The sequence below is a fragment of the Epinephelus fuscoguttatus genome, linkage group LG13 (assembly GCF_011397635.1).
Source record: "Epinephelus fuscoguttatus linkage group LG13, E.fuscoguttatus.final_Chr_v1".
NCBI lineage: Eukaryota > Metazoa > Chordata > Actinopteri > Perciformes > Serranidae > Epinephelus > Epinephelus fuscoguttatus.
The window spans coordinates 11,888,374-11,915,061 of NC_064764.1; the positions used below are offsets into that span (position 1 = coordinate 11,888,374).

Sequence of the window (26,688 nt, forward strand, 5' to 3'; positions counted from 1 at the left end):
TAATTCAAGGTGATGGAGGGGGATTTTTTAGAATACTTGCATGCCCCCCGGGGAACCTTCCTGTTGGAATTTGGAGTCAGATGAGCCTGTGAGTCTGAATGAAGGAGACCTCTCCATCAGACAAACAGACTCTCACTCTTGGTCTCTGCTACGGGGGCTTTGGCAGGGGTTTTGGTGCATCCAGGCCAGCTGTGTGCATAGATTTGGAAATCTGAGGGTATGATAAGCCAAAAAACATGACATAACTTAACATAAAGATGTTTGCATTTATGCATTTGCAACTGAAAGGTTATTCATCAGAAAGAAATTGTTTTAGTCCACATCAGTCAATGCTTTTTGTTGTCACTCTGTGCTGCTGCACAGATGGCAGATGGTCAGGGCCACGACCGATCAATCAGTGTGTGTGCATGCTGTGTTTTCTAATGCGCACAGGATACGTGTTTGGAAATACAGCAATGCTTTGGTTAAGCTCTGACTGAGGTTTGATTTCAGATCAATTCAGCTCCAAAAGGACTTCTACCTACGTGCCCTCTCGCTTGTTATCACTTTCCTGTCTTCTCTCCCCCCTTTTTAACACCTACCTGTCATGTCACTGCTTCCCTGTAATCTCAAGGGAAAATGAGATGAAACCTCATTTCTCGCAAGGATTTTTAAACAGTTACGCCTTTACACCTCCATGCTGCGTGGCTGCCTGTTCTGTCTCGTTTCTGATGTCTATGATTACTCCTGCTCGTCTTTCTCTCATACAGACCCTGTATTTATCTACCTTTCTTCTTTTGTCCATAGGCCCACATTGTCACCAGCACCATGGTCTCCCCAAGGCTTTACTCCTTTTCTTGTTTCCACCCTTTGATTCATACTGTCTTTCCCCCTTATTAATCCTGTCTCTCTTTCTCATCTCTCTACCTCTCTTTCCTACATCTTCAGAAAATCCCTTCAATCTGGCAGTTACTTAAAGGAGCAGTTCACCCCCAAATCATCAGTACATTTTCACATAAATGTACATGGATGCACATGTTAGCTCAGAGGCTGATGAGTCCACTCTTGAGATACATTAACATTGTACCGTATGACCCTAACATTCTACGAAATTAAGACACAGTTCCACCGAAATGCTTTTAAAAAGAAAGGCAGACCGGCCATAGCAATAAATGAGCATACAGCTGCACTCAGCGGCAAGGTTCTGCTCCTGAAACTGCTGCCAGGATTAATCAGGGCATCCTCTAAGGGATTGTGCAGGAGTGTAATGAAAAGGTAACCTAACCAGAGCCCAGCAGCTACATTGTCAGATGGATGTGTCGGTGCAATGGTATGTGTGACATATGAAGTAAATATGACTAAGAACCCTGATCTGTGTCGCTACATAATAAGAAATGAGAACAGGAGGTGTCTGCATTGTAGCAGCAGAGAGAGTGTTGTGTCATGTGTGAGATCTATGCTGTACATGAATACTCTGAGAACCATGAAATTGAAAGCGACGTAAGAGATTGCAAGAGCAGCGACATGATCTCAGGTGACATGAGCTTTTCCAGTCAAAACCCAATGATTTCACATCACATACGGTGATGTGAGATGATGTGTGGTGGCAGCAAAGTGGCTCTGCGTGGCAAGTGACAGCTGAGGAACACCAGCATTCATTTGCTGAACACCTTGTAGCTCTGAACCTCATGCGGCCTAAAGCAGTCCCGTCAAACTATATTCATTATTCTTCTTATTTCCATTTAAATGAGCTGTTTATATGAAAACAAGCTGTTGCAGATCTACTGAACATATTGCAATTTTTGTTTCGTTTAACATGCAAACTGCTTGAAATCAGTGAAATTGTTTTTCAGAAAACCGATTGTATTGAGTGGGGGAATTAGTCCTTGGAAGTAATCTTTGGCACATCGCTTTTGTCTTTCTTCTATTATGGTTTGATCTAACGTGCAAACATTTGTGTCCATCAGAGAGGATAGGTAATTGGCAAAGTGCTGACCCCCAGTGGTAAGACCACCAAATAGCACTCAGAAACGGCACAGAAATGTTGAAGTGCACCCTGGTTTTTCTTTTGAAGGAAAATCTGCATTTTTTTAGGGAGTCTGGATTGACTCAGCCGCTTCAGAGAGGCATATAAGACCAGAAAAATCATTAGGGCTCCAAACCACCTAGATAACCACCTTTTCTCCCTGTTGAGGTTGGGAAGATGCTACCAAACACACCAGGCCAGCCCTGAGAAGCTCAGAAAAAGCTTCTACCCTTTAGGCCACAAGGATCATGTCACCCTCCTGATCACACATATATTTATCATTACAGTCTTTTTAATGCACAAATTATAGGAATTGGTGGGATTACACTTTACTGGAATCGTCCCCTATATGATTTCATGTGACAAATAAAATGTACAGAATGACTCACCACTGGAGGGTAGAAATTACATCCATCTTGCACCTCTCTTGCCCCTCGTCTAATGTTGAGCACCTCTCCATACCAATTTCACTCTGAAAAGAACATGAATGTAAATGACTAGCAGTGATGCAGTACCTGTTCGGCGTGCCGGCCTGCCTCAAGATCCCCGAGGGGCTGAAATCAATGAGGCAAAATGGAGCTTTCAGCATTCTCACAGTGTTGAAATCAATGGACCTTGACGGCTCTGAAGATTAATGAAGGGAGCTTCTGCTGAACAAGCAAGACGACTCTCAAAACACGTGTAGCCATATTCACCATGGCTGTTGTACATGGCTCTGATCACGGATCGTTCAGCAGTGAGTTAGTGTGCCGCACTGCATTTTAACATAGGGGATACCCACCTACTGTCCGACAGAAAAAGGAGCAGTCAAACATGGAAAGTCACAATACTTGTACTTCTTTATTGAAATATAATCGACCCCTGAGGCTAGATAAAAAGGCCACAGTTTGTTTGTGCCTCGTCTAGCTCCTCAGTCTGACACAGCCAGTTAGAACACAACAGACCCGTCCAAAAACACACATTACACAACTGGTGTGACAACTCCAAATGTTTGTTTTTGTTTTGTTGTTTTTGTTGTTTTTTTGTTATCCAAACCTAAAGTTTACATGGCCCTTTACATACTGACAGTTTCAGGACATACGTGACTCAAATCAATTGCATAACTTCAACAATTACTTGGTGTCTATTTGAAAAATAATGTTACCTCTCCAATTAATGAAATAAAAGTGCTTCATTTAGCTCACATATGATCCAGGGTCAGATAACAGATTCATTATTTTCACTTTCAGCATTTGTATTTGGTCTGCCTGAAATGTGAAGACGGTGCAATAGATCAGCAGGTTTCTCTGTACCAGCCGTAATGATTCATTCAAGAAAGGTAACTTTCGAATTTCAAACTGAATTTTGGACCTCAAACCAGAAAGTAAAGTAGTCAACTTGAAGACACCCGCCAGGTACATGAGCTCAGCCTGCTTGAAAAAAAAAAGTTTGACATTTTTTGAAATACCCCTATTGAATTTCTTGCCAAGAGTCATATGAGAAGATCGCCAATCCCCATAGAATCCCATGTTAAGATGCCCAACTTTACAGCAGAAACTCTGAGTGACAGGCTGCCTGCTGATAGTGTCCTTAGCCTCTTCTCAGATCTAGCCCTCGCTTCTCCACAGCTCCAGACTCTCGCCCAGATATGGTCACTTCTGGCCCCAAACAACCAAGATGGCGATGGCTGAAATGCTGAACACAAGGCTTCAAATCAGGAGTCCACAAACCAATGGGTGGCATTATAGTAGCTGCACCCATTATTTTGACAGCCTATGATAAAACCACAATCTGTATAGATTAAACAAACTTAACTATAACATACTCAATGAGCTTTAGCGGTGCCGGTTGGCTGATTTTGGTGCCTTCAGAATGAGCCAGGCTTGCTGTTTCCCTGTTTCCAGTCTTTACACTGAGCCAAAATAACACTGCAGCCTGTATCTTAATATTTAATGTACCCAATGTAATGCTTGGCAAAAATGTCAATAGGTCTGTTTTACAAAATGTCAAACATTTCCTTAAAGAAATTTCACATTAAACAAACATATTTAAACTCAAAAATTTGACAACAAACTTTTCTTGTTTTGACCCTTGTGTGATTCCATTTCCACCTGTGAGGCCATCCACATGAGCTCCAGTAAAGAAGAGAACCTTATGCTGTTTCAGCTCAGGACCAAGCTTGGTTTCTTCATCTTGGTCCACAACACATTACAAGTCTTTTCATATGGGGGCTCAGAGGCAAAAAGGCCTCTGACCCATTGAGAATCCCAAAGAAAAGAAAAAGGAAAAAAAGGGGGGAGGAGTTTTGCTTTTTGTCCAGGTCTGGGACACGCTGAGGTAACATAGACAGTAATAAATTATTCAGTTGTTTAAAAAACACTTTGCAAGAATCATATCAATAATTCATTTCAATAATACAAAATGGTATCAAACATACATGATGCAACATTTTCATCAAACACATTCAATTTTTTTTTCTTTTTTCATCCTCCCCAACAATCCAGAGTCTGTTGCTTCATTGCTCCGTGATCAGTACTTCAATGTTTTCTGTCCTCTTTGTGAAGTCCCTTTAACAGTAGATGAAGGTTAATACCGTTTTCCTTCTTTTGCTGAGGTTGATATTCCACTTTCATGCTGAGGTGAATTTGTATGCCATTCAATAACTCTTTTTTTCATACTCAACCTTCGTAATTCAAAACTTCGTTGCACAAAACTTTTCCTTTCCAATGATTAAATTCCAATCTCTGTCACAACCATCACCAAGGCAACAGGCACACACAGGCACACAGGGCTACAACACTAATTGCCTATTTGCGCTTTTTGTTATTCGATTTTTACATTCAAATCATTTTTAACCGTGCCTTTCACTTCACTTACAGGTTTGAACAGAAAACAACATGCCAATAGGAAAGTCAGAAATTGTATTAAAAGTGCAAAAATGTATTCCTTCAAGAGACGGTATTCATCTAGACAAGAAAAAGTTGTCCACCGAAACTTTAGTGCGTTAACAGTACAAGCCATTTCATAGGTTATTAAACTGTACATTCCTATCCACCTCACGACAGACATGAATATACTGAATGTCTTGTTGCTCCGAATGTGTGGGTTCTCCTACAACTAAACGTCGCCTGTAGCTAGGTTAACATGGCTTTAAGCCCCAGGAGCATCACACTGCCCGGTTCAGACAGGTTGTCTAACTCTGATGTAGTCCCAGGGCTACAATGTATCCCCAAACTGAAGGAGTGTTCTCCTTTACTGAGCATGATTCATTGTCCTGAATTCAGCGGTGCGGTCTGAAAAGCCCCTAGATTGAAATAAAGTGACATCACATTATTTTGGTTAGTGGCCAGTGCAAATCAGCTTCTCCAGCCTGCTTCAGATCTGAAACACGTAGCGCTCATTATCCCTTATCTATTCTATTTCATGAAGAACTTCCTACAGATCTTTTGTAAAACAGCATTGTATTTGTTTACATTGCCACCTATAATAAGATATTTTGTTAATCACAAATATAATTGTAATTTTCTATAGTTTTTTGATACAAAAACATGGAAAGTAACTTGTTTTGAAGACAATCTGTTAAGACTACAAAGACAAAAAAAAATACGAGGGCTATTGTCCATACAGTACTGATGAAGCCTGCTCTCATCATGCCATTGACAATGACTGCGGAGGCGACCTAAATAAACCATAATTATTTTAACACTTGATGTAAAGAGGCTCTGATATACTGTGTGTCTTTATGATGGGAAAATAATCATTTTCTAAGAATGTCTGTAAACATGGCCGCTGACACATCAGTGTTGGTATAAACCCTGTTATGTTTACATTAAAGTGTAACCACACACACCAACGACCACTCTTAACTCTCCTTTACAATTACAATATTTAAACACTTATTCAACAAGCTGATATGACCATCCCTCTCACCTGTCAACCGATACGACGCATTTTCTCAGCATCACGTTCCTCTCGCTCGCTACGACACATCCTTCCATCCTCTCTGAACTGACATTTCAAAGCCTAGAGTCCACGCTTCATTCACAGAACTCGCAGTCCACTCGTCAACACTGCCACACAACTTCTATTTTCACTACCAACATCACTGTCACCGCTCTGGTATTCATCCATCATGCCCTTATGATGTCCACTCTACAAAGAGAGAACGCAGATACACATATCTAAAGGTCACACAGGTGCTTTTCTTCCAGAAAGTTGTAGGAGTGTGAGGATAGAAAGGTGATGCCCAGCAGGTTTTTAGGAGTAACTCCATGAAAAACGAGGCGCCATTTTGAGCAGGGTCCTCTCTTTTCCTCCCTTTCCCAAGAAGAAAAAAGTTCCACATCAAGGTGATTCTGGCTTCTTCCCCCCAGAATCGTCGAGTGCTACGTTTGAAATTAAATTCAAAAATTACACTTGATTGAGAAACAGTTCACTGGAGTTCTGTGTTGAATAGAGATTGGAGGGATCTATAGACCTTTGAAAGGGACCATAAATTGAGGAGAGAGAGCACAGCACTCATTCCAACGCATTGTGAAGGGTGAGGGGACATCAGTCCAACATTTCCTGGATTCATCCAGCCATTCATCAACCCCCCCTTGCCTTTTGTGCTCCAGTAGTTAACCACTGCTGGGGAGTTCCCTGACATCCAAAGGTATGTGGGTGCGCGTGTAGGTGTGTGCATGTTTTGAATGATAAAACAGGACGAGGGAGGTCACAATATAGCGCAGTGGAACCTGTGGGAACCCGCTGAACGTTCTGCCCTCCATTTCATCTTCTTTTTCTTCTTCTGGTTTCTCTCTGGCACCTGTTGTCTGTGGGTGTGGAGAAAAGAAAAAAATATAAGAAAGACAGTTTTACAAAATAATCTTCACTTGACTAACCACCCTTTTCCAACACCTGACAATACAGTGGTCCTGCCATAGTTAGCATCATAGTTAGCACCATGGCCCACAATGTGTTATTTATCATGTAGCCCTTTTAACAAGTATACAAAAATACACAAATCTACAGTTTTGAAAATGTATATTTTTCTCTATGTTTGGAGGTCTTGTCCACAAGTAAGCTAACTTTTGGGTGTCTGAAACAAAGTTTTTGTTTTTTTTTTTTTTTTTAAAAAAGGCCGTCTAAGGTTTGGTAACTGTTTTCCATGTGAACATGGAAAACAGAATTTGGTAAATAATGACAGTATCTCCTTTATTCATATCAACTGTTGCTGTGTATAATGACTATGCTCCAGAAACAACAACAACAACAACAACAACAACAACGGCAGACTACTGGTTTTTGTTATCACTACTTGGTCTAATGACTACTTTACTCTGAAACTTAGTATTGCTGCACTACTTCACGGACAAACAGAGCTGTCTGCTGCACCCAGTATTATTTGTACTACCACAACTTCTGTCATTAAAAGTCTGTCATAGAAGACGGTTTTAGATCAGGCCAGGATTCATCAAACCAACATACAGTGAGACGCTTCTATGAGTGGGACTGCTGAAAAGTAGAAAGAAAGGTTTTTGCGTTCCAGAGCATCACTCGTATCGTTGAGTAAGCTCCTCTGTCCTTATATCAAAGTGGAATCAGTGGTGATGAGATCTCCGGTTGTCATATATAAAAGGTAACGTTAGCCTATGCACTATGTGTAGACAAGGCCCCACAGGAGTTCATTCAACTCTGCAGTTATTCTCTAAAAAGAGTGATTTAGCATTCTGAAAAATGCACTTATTTGCTTTCAATAAGATTAACTAAAGATAAACTTAGGCTATCTAACATGTTTAGGTGTCTACAGGCATCAGACACTTATATTTAGTGCTTTTTAAGACTTTTTCAAGATTATTTTAAACCAAATTCAAGACTGATTTGTGGACAAAACCTTTTTTTTTTCTTATTCAAGCATTGCAGATAACTAGTATATGTGTAATCCCATGCAGAAATAAGTTTTAGTTTGGAATGTGGTTATTACAGTGAGTCATATTTTTCCAACAGGAAGGAGCAAGTAAAGAGTAAAAGACAGTATTAGTTCCAGTGGTAGGTTGAAAGATTTGTAACATTAGAAATATGGACTTTCACACAGCGGAGCTTGACTCATTTTGACAAAAAGAAAAGAGGATTAAATGAAATTAAGTAAAATAATTGTGGCCTCGCAAATTCAAATTTAAGACTATCCTATGACTTTTAAAGACTTGTATTTTTAAAAGGTATATATATATGTAGACAAATACAATTTTTTTTTCTTATCTTATTTTTTAATTTTTTTTAAAGGACCTGAAGACACGCTGAGGTAATTTGTTTAATCTGCATAAAAACTAAAGTGTAAAAACAATTACAGTGGGTTATGTGCTGGATTATTTCTTGACCGGGCGCAGTGACTTCCTGAAGTCTTAATTTATATTATATATTATATTTGTTATTTATATTTACCACCCAAACATGACAGTAGTAATGATTTTCTCATCCAACTTTTTTTTAAAGCATTTCACCTTGATTTTGTGAGCACTTCTGTACATTCAGTATTATGTGTCACCTCTTTGAGATTTTACATTAAACATTTTATAGGTGAGTTTTCAAGATAGGCTACGGCAATTTATACAAGTACAAAGATGATGGACATTTTCTACCTGAGCTGTTGATGCATCAGTCAGAAAAAAAGAAGCTCAACCATTATGTCTTTATCCACCCCCTGTACGACTGGTGATCTACAGTCTGACCACAAGAGGGCAATGTTGATTCATCAATCAACGCTCCTCTTTTTATCATCTTGTACCAAAGCACAAGTGTCTTACATGTGGACAATGAGATCTCTCTTTAATCTGTAATCCAAATACAAAGATGAATACAGCTGTGTATTTGGGTGTGTAAGTAAAACATGGTGACACGCCTACTTGTTTCTTATTGGTCCATGCAGAAAGAGAGGGCCTTAAAACGGAGCATGACCACATTCAAAACATGGACACAAACCAAATTCTTCTGAAATTACACTTGTGTCAAGACAGGAAATACCTCTGGGATTTTTTTCTTTGCTTTCCACTCTTCCTAAAACCACTTTAACTGCCTTCACATACCAGCATAACACTGTCTGTGTGTCACTAACCTCTTAAAAAGTAAAATACCAACTGGAAATAGGGAAAAGGGTGACATGCTATGAGTTGAGATAATTTTATTAGATGGAATGACTGTATTTCAGTTTGTCTTCAGGCCAATCACTATGGTCCTAGGGCAGTTTAATTGCTGTCACTGCAAGGAAATCTGTCTTACATTATTTTTTATGCAGAGATGTCAAGGTTGTCATCTTATGGAAGTAAGACAATGAACAGAAGTGAACCTGGAGTTACCTTATAACACGAACCAGCTCGTGGAAGGCTTTGTCCACATTCATTGGAGGATCCTTGGCACTGGTTTCAATATACGTTATCTGAAGAAACAAGCACAAATATTACAAACCTAAGCAAAAGTTGTAATAGTTGTTCATTGAAATATGAAATAACCAAATAGGTTGAATAAAACCATAAATATACTGTATAAACATAGGAATATACAGGAATATAAGGGGAATAAAACAATCCAATGTTATGTGGTTAAGAATCAACAGGGGTTACAATTAAGCTGCCTGTTGACTCTGAGCCTGTTGAGCTGGTGCCAAGTGACACAATGCAAAATCTGTATCAATTAAACCCACAGTTGCCGACTATCATTAATTCAATCTCAGCACAGACAAAAATAGAGACAGATGTTTCCTCACACATGCCTACTGTCCATGCAAATGACAGTGATGAATCAGCTGTGACTGATATTAGTCAGACACAGTGGCTGCGCTTATTCGCCAGGGTGCATATCGTCTCTTAAAACGCTGAAAATTAAAACAGTGGATCCTTGAATCCAAAATACAAAAAAAGCAAGACAAATTAGTCCCAAAACGTCACATCCTTGGAGCTGTCACTTTCCCCAAGTCCCTCTGGGCCAAACTCATTCAGCACCACAGGGAGAAACTCAAAGATCTCTTTGATCAGGAACATTGGTGCATTCAATGTGGAATTGAACCTTTTTGCAGATTACAGAGAGCACAGCTTTCTGGCTTTATCTGACAGTCATGTTTGCCTGTTTCTGCCTGTTTTAATGGTTATGCTGTGTTCACTAACAGCATGTCCACATTAAGCCAGCTGTAAATGCAATTTAATTTAATTTAAATTTTTCTCTCTGTTTCAGCCCTTCAAACAGACTCAAACACAGTTCAGTCAGGACCACTTCAGTCAAAGAAAACTTAATTTCCATTTGCAGTATTATATTTGGCAGTATGGCTCTGTTCTGGGGCCTCTCTGCCTGTCCTCGGGCCTACGCAGAAAGCCTCTTCTATGGGCCTGCATGGAAAGCTATAGTATAAGGCAGAGAGCGCACACCTGTCTGCCCTTCCATGCGCCTACATGGAAAGCCTAAGGCAGGGAGAGCAGCAACAAAGATCCCCTAGAAACAGAACAGAGCCAGCATCAATGACAAACAAAAATGACATAATAAGTCAGAGTCCCCAGCAGTCAGCATAAAATGGAGGGGCTGGGGTAGAGGCGGGTTGCTAAGCCACTTGCTGAGGAAGCAGCAACAGTAGGCAGGCCAGAGCAGTTTAAATAGGGCGCCCTGAATGAGATTTGCCAATTGGTTGCATAGAAAGGAATCATGTGATCTATCGGCTGACTCCCATTCATCAGTCAGTTGCTCCATCAGTCGGGCTGTTTGAGATCAGCTGATGTAGCTGGGATGTGAGCTGAGTTTGACATCGTGTCCTGCCTGAACTGACACTATGCTCAATTTTTTCTACCAGTTTTTCCCCAAATGGCCCCCAGAGGGTGTTAATATTAAAACAGTGAGGAATACAAAAAAGCTTGGTGTTTTGGTGTGTATGGGATTTACAGAGCTTTGGCAAAGGATGTGTCCAACTCCACCTTTGCTAGTTAAAGGGATACGTTGCTGATTTTCAACCAGCTTTGTATCAAAACAATACAGGTAGTGTGTGGAAATGAACTTTGGTATACTTCCCTCCATCTTACCAGTACCTAGATATTTTTTCTTTGGCTACAGGGGTGAGAATAGCCTACAAATGAACATTCTGATGTTCATTTCAGTTTGAGTTTTATTCTGAGGATTGCACTAAATTATTTCAGATACAAGGACACACTTCTGTGAGGAAATTATCTTTCCTCTCACTGTTGCTTCAGAAATGCTTTTATCATCCTTAGACTCTCGCCTAAATATATTAAATCAGTTTAGTGCAAAAAGCCTACAATGAGTCTGACAACTTACGTTATGTTTTGCAGCCATCTCTTGGCCCTGGTCAGTGGTGACCTTTCTCAGATGGACTAAGTCCACTTTGTTTGCCACCAACACCATGGGGAAGGCCTCCCTAAGAGGAAAAGGACACACACACACACACACACACACACAATCTCAGGTATCCCTGTGTAATTAATTTTCAAACCACTTACAGTGTTTTTGAAGAGTGTTTAAAAGTGTCTCACGATCTGAAGACTACTTTAAACACCTGATTTACCCAGTTTATAATCAGATCAGAAAGATCACATGCTTCACAAACTGTCTGCTAGGTGTCAGATTTCTGCAACACTTTTTTTTCCTTCTTGTAGAAAAATGAGCAACAGTAGAGCACCACTAAATATGGACACAGAGCAACTTACTCAGTTCCAGTTTCTATTTTTGTTCCATCTCAAGCTCAGTTTTATTGGCTACTGTCAGTCACTGTCAGGCAACAGATGCATCTCCTCTCTAACAACAGACATCCACAACAAAACTGATTAGAATTTTGGAAACAAATCTTAGGAGCCTTACTGGTCTGCAGCTTGAGGAAAGTAAAGCAAGGACAAGATTCTGATCCTAGATAATAAGATAATCTTGACAACACTCCCTGTTAGCACAGACTGAACCATGTCTGCTGAGTCAGCAAAATTCTGAAAATGACCTGACTGAAAGCAGATAAAATTTGGCCTTATGAGGATAAATACTTGTGAGAATACCAAACATATTCAATATTTTGAATGTTAGGGTATTATGTGGACAGTCAAATCAGACCACATCAGAAGATGACACTAAAAAAAATGGAATTCAAAAGGACAAACAACATTAGTGGTCAGAAGAAAACAAATCCCCAGTTTACCATATTGTAAATGTCTATTTCATCTGACAGCTACTTCCTCTTTTGGTAACTCTGGCTTCCGGGTACGTTAGCTTTGACCCACACACACATTTACAGTGTAGGGGTTGATTGTGTTGGACATTTTGGGTGCATTCTCTTTTGTTTTTACCACAAAATAATCTGAATAACATAACTGAGAGAGCTAGAACCAGTCTGATGATTTACTTGCACAGACAGACTTACTCCAGTGAAAAAAACAAAACAAAACATGTTCCTTAAACAGATAGAGGATGCTAAGCAGATGTCATTGCATATTTGACAATGTAGTAATCAAATAAGCACTTTGTCTGTTTACTGTTTAAAGACATTAAAATGTCAGGCTGATTGTCATATTTCTCACATACAGAAAAATAACCAGCTGTGGGTTTATTGTGCGTGCCATCCCACACACAACCTTCTGTCATTTGATTCTCAGCAACAGTGTAAATGGGTGGCTCACATTAAATCATAATACTATTAAAGAGTCAATAAACAGTACACAGTAAGAATGCCCTTCATATGTCATTTTTCCTTTGTTGTCCTTGTGCATAGAAATAAGTTTTTTTTTTTATTATGCATTGGTCAGCTAAGCGGTTGTAACCTACCTGTCTTTGACCCGTAGTATGAGTTGATGGAACCGGTCAACGTGTTCAAAGCTGGCCTTGTCTGTCACGGAGAAGACGATCAGGAAGCCATCTCCCGTCCTCATGTACTGCTCCCTCATCGCACTGAACTCCTCCTGGCCAGCTGTGTCCAGCACTGCCAAGATGGAGGGACACCAATGTATTACATTACATTGAATGGTCTCTGTTTTACTGATGTTTTAATTCAAAATGCACACAGATGATTTCTTATTGTATTACCTACATGTGTGATTTAACTCAGTTAACTGAATACTTATCAACTAACTAAGCTGTTGTTACAAATATTAATTATTGAATCCCTTCTTACAAAAATCATTGTTACATTTATCTATTAATGGATGTAATTAAAGATACAGAAAACTGAAACAGGGCACAGTAGCAGAATTGCAAGTACATGGTCAGAATAAGAGTTTGTTTTCTCCACAATGTATGATCACCTCCACCCATGCACTTTAAGAATTCTAAGAGAAAGACACTTGTAGATTTTGCTGACCCTGTGACACAATCATATATCCCCCAACCTTCAGGTTTGGCTACCCCTTACATCCTGGTTCTTCAACAGGGGACCCGTGACCCCTTGTAGTTTTTTTTTTTCCTTTTCAAAAATTTAAATATGCCTAAAAATACACATTAACATGATCCAACGTGGTTTGCCTTTTGAAACAACTTATCCTTGTGAAACTGAAGTTTCCTCTCTAACCTGCCTGGAAAGCATACACAGAGTCATATCCAATCTCAAAACTTTGTGCAGCGTATTGCTGTGGTTTTAAGGTTGAAAGGTTGGCGGGTGTGTCAGAGGTGTTAGCCCATTAGCAGTGACATGTATATAAATAAATGTCTAGTAGATCTTTACTAACTGTTTTCACACTGTTTTAATTTCACAATTACTTTGGCGATGTAAATATGTTTCCCTGGCCACTAAAGCCCCTTCGAATCCAATTCCTTGAAACCTCACTGTACTACAATCATTTTCATCCAATGAACACGTTTTGCTACATTTTGTTGGGGCTGAACGTGGCACAAGTCAAGACAAAAAATCATTGGACTCTCTGCCCAACAACCCCCATTCACCCAATTCAATATGCAACTCAATTTATTACAATAGACCCTGCTCTGTCTCTCTTTTGGCTAGGGCGTCCTTGATCTGAAAAACTCTGATGACCCCTCCCTTACAAAACATATGTGTCAACTGGCACCTACAATTGAATACTTTCTAGAGGAAGGGATTAAATCATGGAATGATAAATTATTTCTCTCACACAGAGAAACCACAGCAGTACCTTTTTTAAATGCCATTAATTCTTTCAGGGAATTGCTCATTCGTTCAGTGCAGGAAACAGCTACCACTGGAATGTAGTTAAAAGCTAACACAGTTTTTTAAGATCAAACATCCACTCATCAGTTGGAGGTGGACAAGCTTACTTGAAACCAAAAGAAAATTAAACAAATGCATAAGACAGAAGAAAGCATGGAGAGAGAGGATCATTCTCAACTGCTGTCTAGGTTAAGTTCACATGCATTTCTACTCACCATCCAGTATTGCCCACTGTCCATCTATCTCTGTGTGTTTGAGATATGAGTCTTCTATCGTTGGATCATAATCTGGCACAAAGATCTTCTGGAAGAATTGGATGGTGAGGGCACTCTTCCCAACACCACCATCCCCCACCACCACCAGCTTGTACGTTGGCAGGTTGTCACTTGGCAAGGCGCTGGTCGCCATGGCTACCTCGACAGTGGTGGTAAAGGTGGCAAAGGTGAGAAGTAAGCTGAGGAGACACACCTGGCTGAAACGGAGGGCCGTGAGAGACAGAGACAGAAAAAGAGCGAGGAGGGAACAACAGACAGAGAGAGAGAGAGAACAAGGGGGAGAGGTGTAAAGGTTTTTTGTTGCAGCTGCTTTTCCATCACCATGGAAAAATAGTATAAAAACAGAGAAACTTGAGCATTTATGCAAGATGGGCAGAAATCAAACCAGAGAGCGATGTGGAGTTCTGTGACACAACATGTTGCAACACAAAGCCTGACTGTACCTGACTTTATAATTAAAGCCATGGTATGCAGTTTTCTGAAAAGGGCATAAAACGGAAACATAGACCATCCTGCATCATTCCCTTCTCTGTCCTGAGCCTATTCCACCAGACAACCACAGGAATATGCACGTCTCATGCAGTAACCCACTGTTTCCCATACATTGATTCATTTTTTTTATTTCATTGTAGAGCTTTCTCTCTCTCTCTCTCTCTCTCTCTCTCTCTGTTTATCAGACCAAAAAAGAGACAAGAATTAGGTAGCTACGACACCCAGCGGTCCCACCACTTTTCTCCCCACCACTGTAGATTGCTTCGCCAGGGACAGGGTGAGCAGCAGCTCCAGGGACAGACCACAGGGTTCCTTTCAGATACTGTTAATGCAAAGCCATCATGTCCTGCAGCTGCCGCTTCATAAGAAGCCACAAATGATTTTAATTGTGAAGCTGCTGCAGCCACATTTGTTATCAAGATTAACACCTTACTGCTATTGTGGACAGCATCGACAGCTTTTTGTAAGCTCACGTGTTTCAAATATAAGGAAGAGTTGTAAATGAAGCAGCAGCCACAATAAAACAGGTTGGATGACTGATAGTAGGCAACAAGCTTTATATAAAACCACTGAGTCTAATCAAACCCACTCACAGCATTGAATCAAAACTGTGTTGACAAGCGGGTAAACAAGGCCTTGGTGAGCCCGGCTTAGCTTAGCAGCAGAGACCAGGCTAATGATGTCTACTCTCTGTAGCTCAGTATAACCACAGAACCAGCAGAGAAGTATGGTAGTTTGTAATTATGGTTTTTTTGAAAACAAAAATAAACATCCATCTTGCTAGAATATGAAACATTTAACAGAATAGTAAAGCATTTTTCCACACCAGTACAGTAGAGGCTCAATATAAGAAAAGCTATTTTAACATTTGCAAATGATTCACATGCATTCTGTGCTTACACCTCAGGGGAACAGCTTGTACAGTACTCAACAAACCTGTTATTTTTTATTTTTTTAAATCAGACTGCCCTTTTGAGAGTCTTACATTCGTACAGTAATGGTCTATGGTTCAAATTACTATGGGCAATGATATTGGAGCTTTAATATGTGTGTATGGATGCAATCTCATGCTCTTATAGCAAAAGCTCACACAAAGCTTACCACAAAGAGGAGACGAGACATGGGAGGGACTCAAGAGAACAGAGCGAAGAGGAGGGTGAGAGACACAGAAGCGTGAGGGAGAGGAAGCAAGGGTAAACGAGGACAGATTTGATAGAAATGTTACAATATGGCGTTGAGTCTACACAATAGACACCAGTATTTTACCATGTGCGCCCCATTTTTGGACAGTTTTTTTAATTGTCATCTCTCCTTATACATTCAAATGTTTAAAATAATAATTTCAAGTGTAGTCAAATGATCAGAATCATTCAACACCAAGCACTTTTTATGATTTTGTTTATTTACTTTCTTGCTCAAACAAGTCGCATCGCTCAATTCGCAATTGCAATGCAAAATCTAGGTTGAAGTCAGATTGTCAGTCAAATTAAGCTAACTTAGAGGTATCCTGGGTCCCCATTTTGTGCATGTGTGTACTAATGCATGAGGACATGCATGTACGAGAGCATGCAGACAACACAATACACATTCATGCTGGCGGTTTCACACTATTCTGCTGATCGTCAGTTGATAACACACATAGAAGTAACCAATGCAGCAACAAAGGTTAAGAAGCTAATCTAGCAAACACGGATGTATTCATGATATCAAAAGAACTGATTAGTTTGATGTATTTTTGTAAGACCTCGAGGAAGCATCGTGTGTTTTGGTGGAAAACACTGAATGTACATGTGACTTACAAGAAACCAAGAAAGGAACCTTTAAAATACAGATACCTTTAGATATTCAAATATAAAGAAAAGACTGAAAAAGTTTTTACAAGTCTCTGCAAATGCATCTCTAAATGACACTGATTTAATATTAAAAGGGCTGCTGCCTGAAAGGTGGGAAATACTTCTGTGCAAAGGCAAAAGACCTTAACTTCATTTTGGTCACTTTTTACAGCTCTATCATGTTAACAAATATCCTGTGTCTCCTCTGTTGTTTCTATTGAAAATAGTGGGTTGTGTTTGTTTTAACTACGAAAAGTTGTGGCAAAACCAAGGCAAAATCCCGTAACTACATGTACGATTCTCTGGCTTTGTTTCTTTGTGCTTAGAATTCTTTGTTTACCCACAATAAAGTTGATGTTGCTGTCTTATTCATAATATATCAAGTGAATAGATTCATGAATTTCACTAGATTCTATCTAGGTCATACAGTAATTATTATCATACAGTGCATTGCTTACTGTACTCAACAACATCTTTTTCACTAATCAAAGAATTAGAATACATGTATGGTGGTAGGTGACGACAGAGGGGAGGACAGATCAGCTTTTTTGTGTGTTTTTATATTTCTGTCCCTTTGTGAACACTGTGTTCCTTCTCTGATTTTGGAGGTTTCCCGGGATCAGTGAACGCAGCACTAGCAGAACTCTTTTCCAGTTGTTTTGTTTTTTGTTTGTTTGAGTCACGGTATGGACTAGTCGGTCAGTTTGTGATCGGATCGATCAGAGCTGATCGGATCACCTCAGTGGATTAGAGGAGCAGCTGCTGCAGAGGCACATGAAAGCAGATTTTTAGACCCAGCTCTGGACCGTGGGTTGCGTGGTTTCTGTGAGACCACAGCCGGTTTCATCAAAAGTAGGTTAGAAAGACGATGGACAACACTAAAATGACAGCGCCGCTCTAAATAACAGAGCATTTCTATAACTAATGAACATTTAAGTTTCACTTTTACTGCACCTGGCTTTCTGCTGTTCCATCTGTACCCAGAGTACATTTTGCATTCTGAGAGAGATAAAAAAAACAACTTCTTTTAAGGTTGTTTATCTCAGTTCTACACTACTGTGAGTTAGTGTCTTTTGACTTTGTAGGGCAGTATAAATGTATGGTTTGCTTTAAATACATTTTGGGAATATATGCACTTTGTAGTGAATGGGTTAAAACATACAACCATTTAAGTCAAGCCATCCACAGTGTTCACATAAATTTGAAATTAAACCCATCTACTCCATCTTACTGTGAAACCCTCAGATTTTTAGTACTTATTTAACTGCAGCAGCAGCTAAAGCTGACAAAAAAGAACATTCACTCACTACTAGTACAACACCAACACCACCACCCACCCACCCACGCACCCATTCCTCCTTCATCCACCAGGAAACAGCTGTCAGCTGGCTTCAGTCCATCCTTTCCTGCCCAGCACAATGGAGGGAAGGAAGATGTTTCCTTCCTTTCCATAGCCAGCCAGTCTGCAACAGTCAACCAGCCAGGTTGGGCAAGGAATTTCCGAGCCAAATTCCTGATGTTAAATGTCTCATCAGTCAGTTGGTTGGCTGGCTGTCATAAAGCCACAAATGCCACTACTCACAAGACATCACATTACACAGATTTTCAGTACTGTGCAGAAAAACAAGAACACAACAGCTTGAGAAGCACCGTGAAACACACCTGCCACCAGTTGTGGTTTCCACACCATGCATGGTGTAGCCTAACTAAAGCCAGGTCAGGTCACAACCTCGAATGGTGTGTCAGCATTTCCCTCTGTGAGTCTACTTGGTGGAGTGTACAGCTCTCTGAACCACCACTCACTGTTCTGTGAGACTAAAATAATCCACAGACACCAGTTTAAACCAAATTCCTTTGGGAATGGAAGCGTGGCAGAGGAAATTTTATTATGAGCCCAACCAAAGTTAGTCATCTGACCAATGTGGCTGGCTATATGTAGATTTACAAACCAGGATGTTTCAGAGGGCCAACCGAGGCTGCATGGGGACATACTTAAAGTATTGTGCACAACACTTGCAGTGTTCACACTAATGTCAGTGACTCTGAATCCTTTCCTCTCAGATTTAGCCTTTCATCCACACTAACCTGGCATTTTCCAGCCCTAAAAATGAGCTTTAAAAAAACCCTTTAGAGGACATATATCTCTGAATAAATCTAAAAACAACTGTCTTGTGTATTACAGGAGAAATGGAGCTCAGCCAACACAGTTATGTATAGTCCTCAACCCTCACTGGCGTGATCAAGTACCTCTATGAAATAGCAACATTAGTAAGACGTAATTGGATGTTTCCATTACTTATTATGTAATGCCATGATTTAACACAAGTGTTGTCAATGACTTGACTTCAGGCATAAAGTAGTGCTTTGATTAAAGGCCTAAATGCAGCAGTACAGAAATTACGCAGTATTTAAATACACATTTCAATTATTTTATTAGTGTACTCATCTAATAAAAGATACGATGAGAATGAAGCAGAAAACATGATTTGTGTATTTTGTGTGCTGAAACAATAAAGCAACCCTGTCTCAGAAAAATAACATGTATGAACTACTAATTTGCACAACAAATAGGCTGGGTTTCGAATGAACAGCACCTGGTTAAGGTTAAGGGAAGCCCAATGTATTGGTTTAAACTGAGTGAAAGACAAGAGAGACTTGAAGCTACAATGAGCTACGATGTGTTTATTAGCGCTTAACTGAAATCCTGATCTTTCCCTTACCATAACTTTGCTTTTGTTGCCGACAACTAACCACAGATGAGAGTCAGGATGTGAACCTCATACTCTGGTGTCAAAGTCCTGCACTTAATATCCATAAACATGCTGATTATGTTTTGCACATCAACATCAATGGTAACTAATTTAGTAATACATTATTTCTAGGTGACAGGGTTGGAATAAGAAATGACAGAGTAGGGAGCAACAAACCGAGATTCAGCCTGATTCATCTTAACTTTTGTCCTAATGTTCTGGCCTTTCCACAAAAGAGACTTTTGGAAACCCATCTGAAAATGCGAGAACCAACTTTGACACAATGCAAATATCTACATTAGGACATATTCATATATTTTTTTTTTATATCTTCCTGTTGCAAATCCAGTGCTCATTAATCAGAGAAACCTTCATCATTTTCGTGTCAGCAAAAATGCTTTACATCACATCAATGCAGCACAGCAGATATGTTAGGTTACTGTATGCCTTGTTGCACATACTGGATGTGCATTATGCATGGTCCTGGCATAATGACAGGACCATGGAGCATGTATAAATGTTATTAAAAGCTTTTTTGTATGTTCATTCACGTCAACTGAAGAGCCAATCTCTACAGCTGTGGCTAAAAAGGAAATATAATAAGTTTCTCCTCATTCAGTATGACAGCTTGTGGACCAGTGACATATTCTGGCAATCCAAACTGCCTCCCCTTCACAGTCATTACTCTACAGATGTGTGGTTTTACATATAAAATAACAGAAGCAGCTGCTGTGTTTTGGACTTCATATATTGTCTTCACCAGCAAGCCTTTCTAGGCTCTTTGAGAAGTGGTTAGCTGCTGCCTTGGGAAAGGATAAAGGGACTTCCCTCTTCACATGGGAACAAAGCAGCACCACATCTCACAGAACAGGAATAAGGAGGAACACAGTGGTGCACACCCTGGCCTGTACTGTGGCGTTGATATCAACACTCATCGATCATTCAAAGGAGGTGTTAAGACAGTTCACCAGGTTCAAATTGTATGAAAGCTTTGCTGTCAAGTGACAAACTCTGGGCCAACTCCACACTATTTTTTTTTTCTTGGTGTCCGAGCTGATCTTTATTTTACATTTGAATTATGACAACTATTTAAGAAATGGATAGCATTTTATGAATTGTGCCATGGTTGACCAGAATATATATTTCTCTGTAAACACTGAAATCCTGACTTTTTGGAGGAAGTGGGTTTTCTACCTAGACGAAGCAGGTTGCTGGTTCTTGTCACCAAGACAGCTGAAATGAAAGCAATAATGTGCTTAAGGGCTATCTTTGTCTGTGAGCTGACTGGGAGAAGAAAAAAAGGACCCTAACATTTCTTTACCAGTGTCAGTATTGGCAGTATTTTTCAGTTATTAATGTTGTCAAAGCCCTTAATTCTTCCACCATAATTGCCAGTATGGCATTGTTTACAGAGATGTTCCCATACCAGTACCAAATGCCTGCAATTCTGCCCAAAATGCTGATCAGGTATTGGCAAGTATGCAAGCCTATGCACCTATCCGATACCACGTAATTTATTATTAATATTATTCACCCTACCCTAGTTTCAGTAGATCTGTGCTGAACATTTAAGTTTATTTAGCTTCTTGACATGAAAATGGGTTAGTAGTATACAGCTATTTTTTTTTTTTTCCCTAAGCAAGGGCATTGGATCGAAACTCATATGACCCAATATGCAAGTTTAGGTATCTGAATCGATCTCAGGAAGAAAAAAATGGTAACATCTCTAAAACATCTAAACATCTCTATTTATTTACTTAACAAGGTTCAGTGTGTAAGATTTAGGGTAATTTAGCAGTATCTAGCAGTGAGGACTGCAGACTGCAACCACCTGAAAATTCTCCCGGCTATAATTCCCTCATTGTTGGGTGCCCTTTGGCTCACCTGGTAGAGTGTGCGCCCCATCTGGGCAAAGTACTTTGCAGTGTCCAGGGATTGGTTCTGACCTGCAGTCTTTGCTAAATGTCATTCCCCTCTCTCTCCCTCCTTTCTTGTTAGTCTTTAGCCATACTATTGTTCAAGGCAAAAATGCCCAAAAAATAATCTTAAAGAAAAAATAATTCACTGTTCATAGTTCAGGAGGTTTTCATCCTCTCCAAAACAAGTGGACCAGGTGATTAAAGGTAAAAACACTGCATGAAGCTTTAGTTACATTACGAATCACTGTTTCTCCAACACTGTTTGGCAGAGCGGCTTGCCCACCACCTGTTAAGGTGTTATCTCTGATAACTTAAGATCCCGACATTCAGGAGGTTTTCACCTGGAGCAGAATTATCCACACCCCACCCAGGGGCAGACTGGCCATCTGGAGGTTCTGGATAATCACAGAACAGCCGGTACTCCAGGACGGCCAGCGGCCGCTACGCAGTCATCACCGTTTTTTTTTTTTCCTCCCTGATAATCTACTGTTTCACGTCCAGTCCGCTAGGTGGCAGCCTTTAAATTAGATGCCAGCCGGCCCATAGATATCTATGAGCCGGCTCTATGGCGAATTTTCCCCACCCCTCACCTAAATATGGTCACTTCTGACTGAAAAAAAACAAGATGGCAATGGCAAATTGCCAAACTAAAAGCAAAAGGGGAGTCCACAAACCAAGGGGTGGCGGCATGACAGTGGCTACGTTCATTATCCAGACTATGTTTCATGCTGATGGTTATTTGAGCAGCAGTAGGCTATGCTAATGATGATGTGTATTGAATTCAGATGTCTTACTTCAGATGTCTTAAACTTATTTTATCAAGTTATTTGTTGTGTACTGAATTAATGTAATAGTTTTGTTCATCTATTTCAAATAATGAGGTAAGCAAAGTCAGCTGCCTCTTCATCACATTTTCTCCAAAAACAACAGACAAATCCAAATCTTTACAACTCTTTGGAACATTTGGCTGAGAGAACAAAGTGCAAATAGCCTAACAGAGGGTTGTATAGCTGATCACATGATTATGGGTCATCGCCAATGACTAACTTGCCACAGTCCCCAGTCTCACAGCATTGTTTGAGAACCCATTTAGCCATAAATTACACTGGTGTCTTTTTTCATAACAGTGCGCCTTTTTGAAAAATTCTCTGTGGATAAGGCTGCCATTCACACACACCACCAAAATATCTCACTAATGTTCTGTGACTTGCTGGGGGGACCTTCTTCTCTGACCTTTCCATTCATTCATTCTAATAATTTACTTTTTTGTTCTGGCTATTTGGGAATTTTAACCAGGAGACAGAGCATCATGAGTGAACCACTACGAGGCATCAGTGACACTGACTGTATGATCAAGTACCCTACTTGTTACTGTATATTCACCATTTTTTACTCAGAAGAAGAGAATAGTCTTATGTAGGCCTAATGCATAACTACGCCACCCTGTCTCCGAGAAATTGCATTTGTATATTACTAAATTGCATTTATAATTACATTGTGGTGACAATGTAATTGCTGCCTGGATTATGTTCTGAGACAAGGTTACTTTGGGCTCTATCTTACACCTGGGGCAAAATGGTGCACAGCACAGCGCAACCGTCATCGCTTGTTTCAGACTGATGCAGTTGTCATTTTCCCAGCCAGTGTCCATGTTGTGTCAGTAACCTGCACCTATCTATGTGCCTGTGGGTATGTAGGTCTTCAAATTAGGTGTGATTAGGCACACTGTTGGCATATTACTATTCTGAGGCAGCAGAAAACAACTGACCTAAGGCTGCTTTATTCAGACAGTAAGATACATCTACATAGGCTGGTTCACAACGCACTCTGCTTGGTACACACAAAGGGTGGGTGAAAATAACACATTAGAAAAGCTAAATTCTGTTTCCTCTGTCAAGTTTATACCCATAGTTTTTGATTTTGCTGCTAAATTGTCCCATGATATTTGCTGCAGTGACATTACTTCTCTTACTGTGTTACTCTCAGTGCTCACTCCTACAATTTTGCCAAATCCGTAAGTTTAAGGTTAGGGGAAGATTGTGATTTCAGTGAAATGTTTATTAAAAAGGTGAAAATAAAAAAACATACTGTGGGCACAACAAGTGGATAATGTAACGTAAGATTGCATTTTGGGGCAAAAAAATAATTAAATACATTGTCAGGGAACATTTTGCCGATACGTTCAGTATCAACATTTTTTTGATTTGCCAGCCAGGTACTTAAACTTGCAACATTTCCTCATTATGTTAATAGAAAATGTACTTGGCTTGGCATTACGCTTGCCTCAAAAACGCATTTGCTCTTTCAAATGAGCTGTATATGAACATAATATCTAGGAGACAGGGCTGTACTATAACATGTAGTTCATTGCTTAAAATGCATACTATGCAGGATTTTCTTTTAAAAAAAAAAATAAAAACTAAAAAAACAATTTATAGACTCACACAAAAATGCTCTCTCAATCATCACTATGACCCACTAGCGGTGTGTTGCGGTGTCTGTATCTGCAGAGAATCTGCCCTCTGCTTATATTTTCTTAAGCAGGTTTCTCATATGAATCCCCAGCCAATAGCAGTGCGAGGTCTCTATAAAACACAGCGACCAGGTTACATCGCTGTCCTCGCCTCTCTCCTCTACTCTGTGGATGCAAACTGCAGGTCTGTCTGTCTGTTTGAGGTTGACACAAACAGTGAATTAGCTTGTAGCTATGATCTGGTATGGTGCATCAAATAGTGACATTTATGTTTGAGCTGTACATTGTCCCTTTTAAATAAAAAAATAAAATGAAAAAACACACACAGAGCAGAGAAGCCAAGCGGACAGGATGAAGCGTGCACTTCATCTGAATTCACACAAAATCCGGCCATACAGCACCTTCCTGCAGTGTCATGCAGAGGTGTGGTTGTGTTTATTTGTGCCATAGAACGTAACTGCTCACAGTAACACTGCTCCTTCTCTTCATTTACTCTCTGACTCGCTTGACCACCACTACTCTCTCAGTCTCCTTGAGCCAAGGAGGAGGGGCCAAGTTTGAATATTGTACCAACAGTATATGACAAATCCTGCAGAGCATGCCTTTAAGACCAGTGGTTCTCAAATTTGTCCTGTCATGTGCCCCTTCAAAAGTCGAAAAAAAGTGACAATATCATCAGCATGATACTGAGACTACTTGATTTTAGGGATGTTCCAAATTAGCCATATTACATCATTTGGCTAGTATGCTAATTTACAGCGGAGGGACACCTGAGTCTAAATTTAAGGGGCAAAGACTTCAGTCTTCCACCTGGTGGTAGAAACTCTGACCTCTAACCTAACTGTCTGAATGACAAAATGAATGAAATTATAGTAATTCATCTGAATTTCTTTGGATGGAAAGCTTTGGACTGCATTTCCTAACCAACTGCTAATCAAAGAAATACCCAACCAGTGTTTTGTATTAAAGGAGTTCCAAAATTTGACATTTAAGACTGAAGTAGAGTAAGATGCTATCGTGTAATCGAACTGAAATGCAAAACATTCTATTTTAGTTGCAGATTAGCTGCTCTAGTCTCTATCTCAATGGGTAGGATATCAATAAGGATTAGGATTAGGCCCAATTAGGATTGGATTAATTCGGAATAATGCATCCTTTATTTTTATTCATCCAGGTAAGGATCACGCTCTTGTTAACACTCATGTATTGCATACCTTACAGTCACTCACAAGCCTCTATTTCTACACTATAGGCCAAGTTTTTGCCACACTTTGAAATAAAAGAGGTCTCTCCTATGTGAGACTCCATATACATGCAAGTGACAATTTGAATCTCACAGGCAGGACTGGGCGACATGGAGAAAATCAAAAGTCACAATATTTTTGACCAAATACCTCAATATCAATAATGCAACGATATGGTATGCAAACTGTAATGAGATTTTTGCATCAGTGACGTGGATATAATGACTAAGTGGGCAAAGGCAAGTAACAAAGCAGCTAGGACAGCCTGGTAAGTTCAGGAAATGCAGCCTCTAAAACCAGGAAGAGACAATGATTATGAGACAATATCTAGTCTCATATCATGATATTGACATAATACCGATAGATTGCCCAGAACTGTTCCTAGGAATTATTACTTAATAACAAGCAATACCAGGCCTCAAGCACATGTAATAGCCTAGATGACACACCAACACATCTGGGTGGGAAACCCAGCATCTACCAGTCATACAGAAAGTAATTTCCCCTGGTCAAAGGTCACAATAAAGCTTCAGGGAAATTGGGAAACAGCAACATGCAAAAGTCAGCTTACCAGCAACCTCACAAGCAACGTCGTCATCATCATCATCATCAGCAGCAGCAGCAGCAGCAGGGTTTGACATTTCCATGAAGTTATGATGGAAGGATAAAGGGGGCTCTGTCCCCAGACAGCCAAATTATCTGGTGATTTCACTTTGCTATTAATAGTGGTGTGTGTGTGTGTGTGTGTGTGTGTGTGTGTGTGTGTGTGTGTGTGTGTGTGCAGACTGAGGTGCTTCTGAATGATCTCATCCTATGATTTGATACATGAAGAATCTCTCTGTTCTCTCTGTCCAGCGGTTAAATCTGCACACCATTTCTGCTTCAGAGCTGGACACCACTGTGTGTAGGATACACAGTACAGCTGTTTCAAAAACACCGTGCTAAAATACTGTGTGCACAGTGGATTTCGTGATCGTTCTTGGCATATGATAAAAGACAGGCACTGTGTTTTTGTTTCGTCCCCTCGGGAACATTTTTGACACAGAGGCAAGGCCCGTCTCTCTCGCTCTCTCTCTGTCTCTGTGTGTCTATGAGCCGCCGTATGGAAAACCGACAGCAGCCGCCCCTGAATAACGGATTTCGGTTGCTTCATCTTTCTCTTGAAGTTTGCAGCGAAAAGGAATTTCCGCAAACTGAACACAGTCGTTCACGTTGTTAATTAAAACGAGCTAACTTCCCCGGACTGTTGACGGCGCTGTCATTAGTCAAAATAAGCTGGTGACAGTTAGCTAGGCTACAGTAAATCTGTTGATACACTGAGAGTAGTTGGTTTTACACTGACGGTAGGTGTTGCCTGCACTGTCCGTGAATACAGACGCCCGCATTCACGACCTCTTCTCTGTCAGCAGGAAAGCTACTTACCGTTGTGAGTTTCGCTGCCGTGAACACAAAGAAACGTCCTCACACCGACATATTCCTCCTCATCTCGCTCCTTCTCGGCTTCAAACCACCGCCGCCCTTACGCCACAGACGGGAGTGTGCGCCCCACATCTGCGAAACAATACGTTGAATAGCTAATCTTTGTA

General features: G+C 40.2%; 1 protein-coding gene across 2 annotated transcripts; it reads right to left on the minus strand.

Annotated features, from left to right (window-relative positions):
* Positions 1-2,821: 2,821 nt before the first annotated feature.
* Positions 2,822-26,688, minus strand: mrasa (muscle RAS oncogene homolog a). Of its 2 annotated transcripts, none has more exons than XM_049593892.1 (6): positions 26,525-26,688; positions 14,333-14,585; positions 12,764-12,917; positions 11,276-11,375; positions 9,319-9,398; positions 2,822-6,798 (listed from the first exon to the last, which is right to left on the minus strand). In XM_049593892.1, exons 2-6 carry the CDS (start codon positions 14,523-14,525, stop codon positions 6,699-6,701), a joined length of 627 nt encoding a protein of 208 aa, XP_049449849.1. In that variant the 5' UTR covers positions 14,526-14,585; positions 26,525-26,688; the 3' UTR covers positions 2,822-6,698. The 2 variants fall into 2 exon arrangements, with proteins under 2 accessions (XP_049449849.1, XP_049449848.1); XM_049593891.1 differs by having other exon boundaries at positions 14,333-14,589.

Bases quoted from the DNA above. Each gene is read 5' to 3' on its own strand.
- mrasa (XM_049593892.1), bottom strand. From the start codon at position 14,525: ATGGCGACCAGCGCCTTGCCAAGTGACAACCTGCCAACGTACAAGCTG. The intron at 11,376-12,763 runs GTAGGTTACAAC...TTTTCCTCTTAG, and splicing joins ATACTACGGGTCAAAGACAG to GGAGGCCTTCCCCATGGTGT. The intron at 9,399-11,275 runs GTAAGTTGTCAG...TTGTTTCTTCAG, and splicing joins AGATGGCTGCAAAACATAAC to ATAACGTATATTGAAACCAG.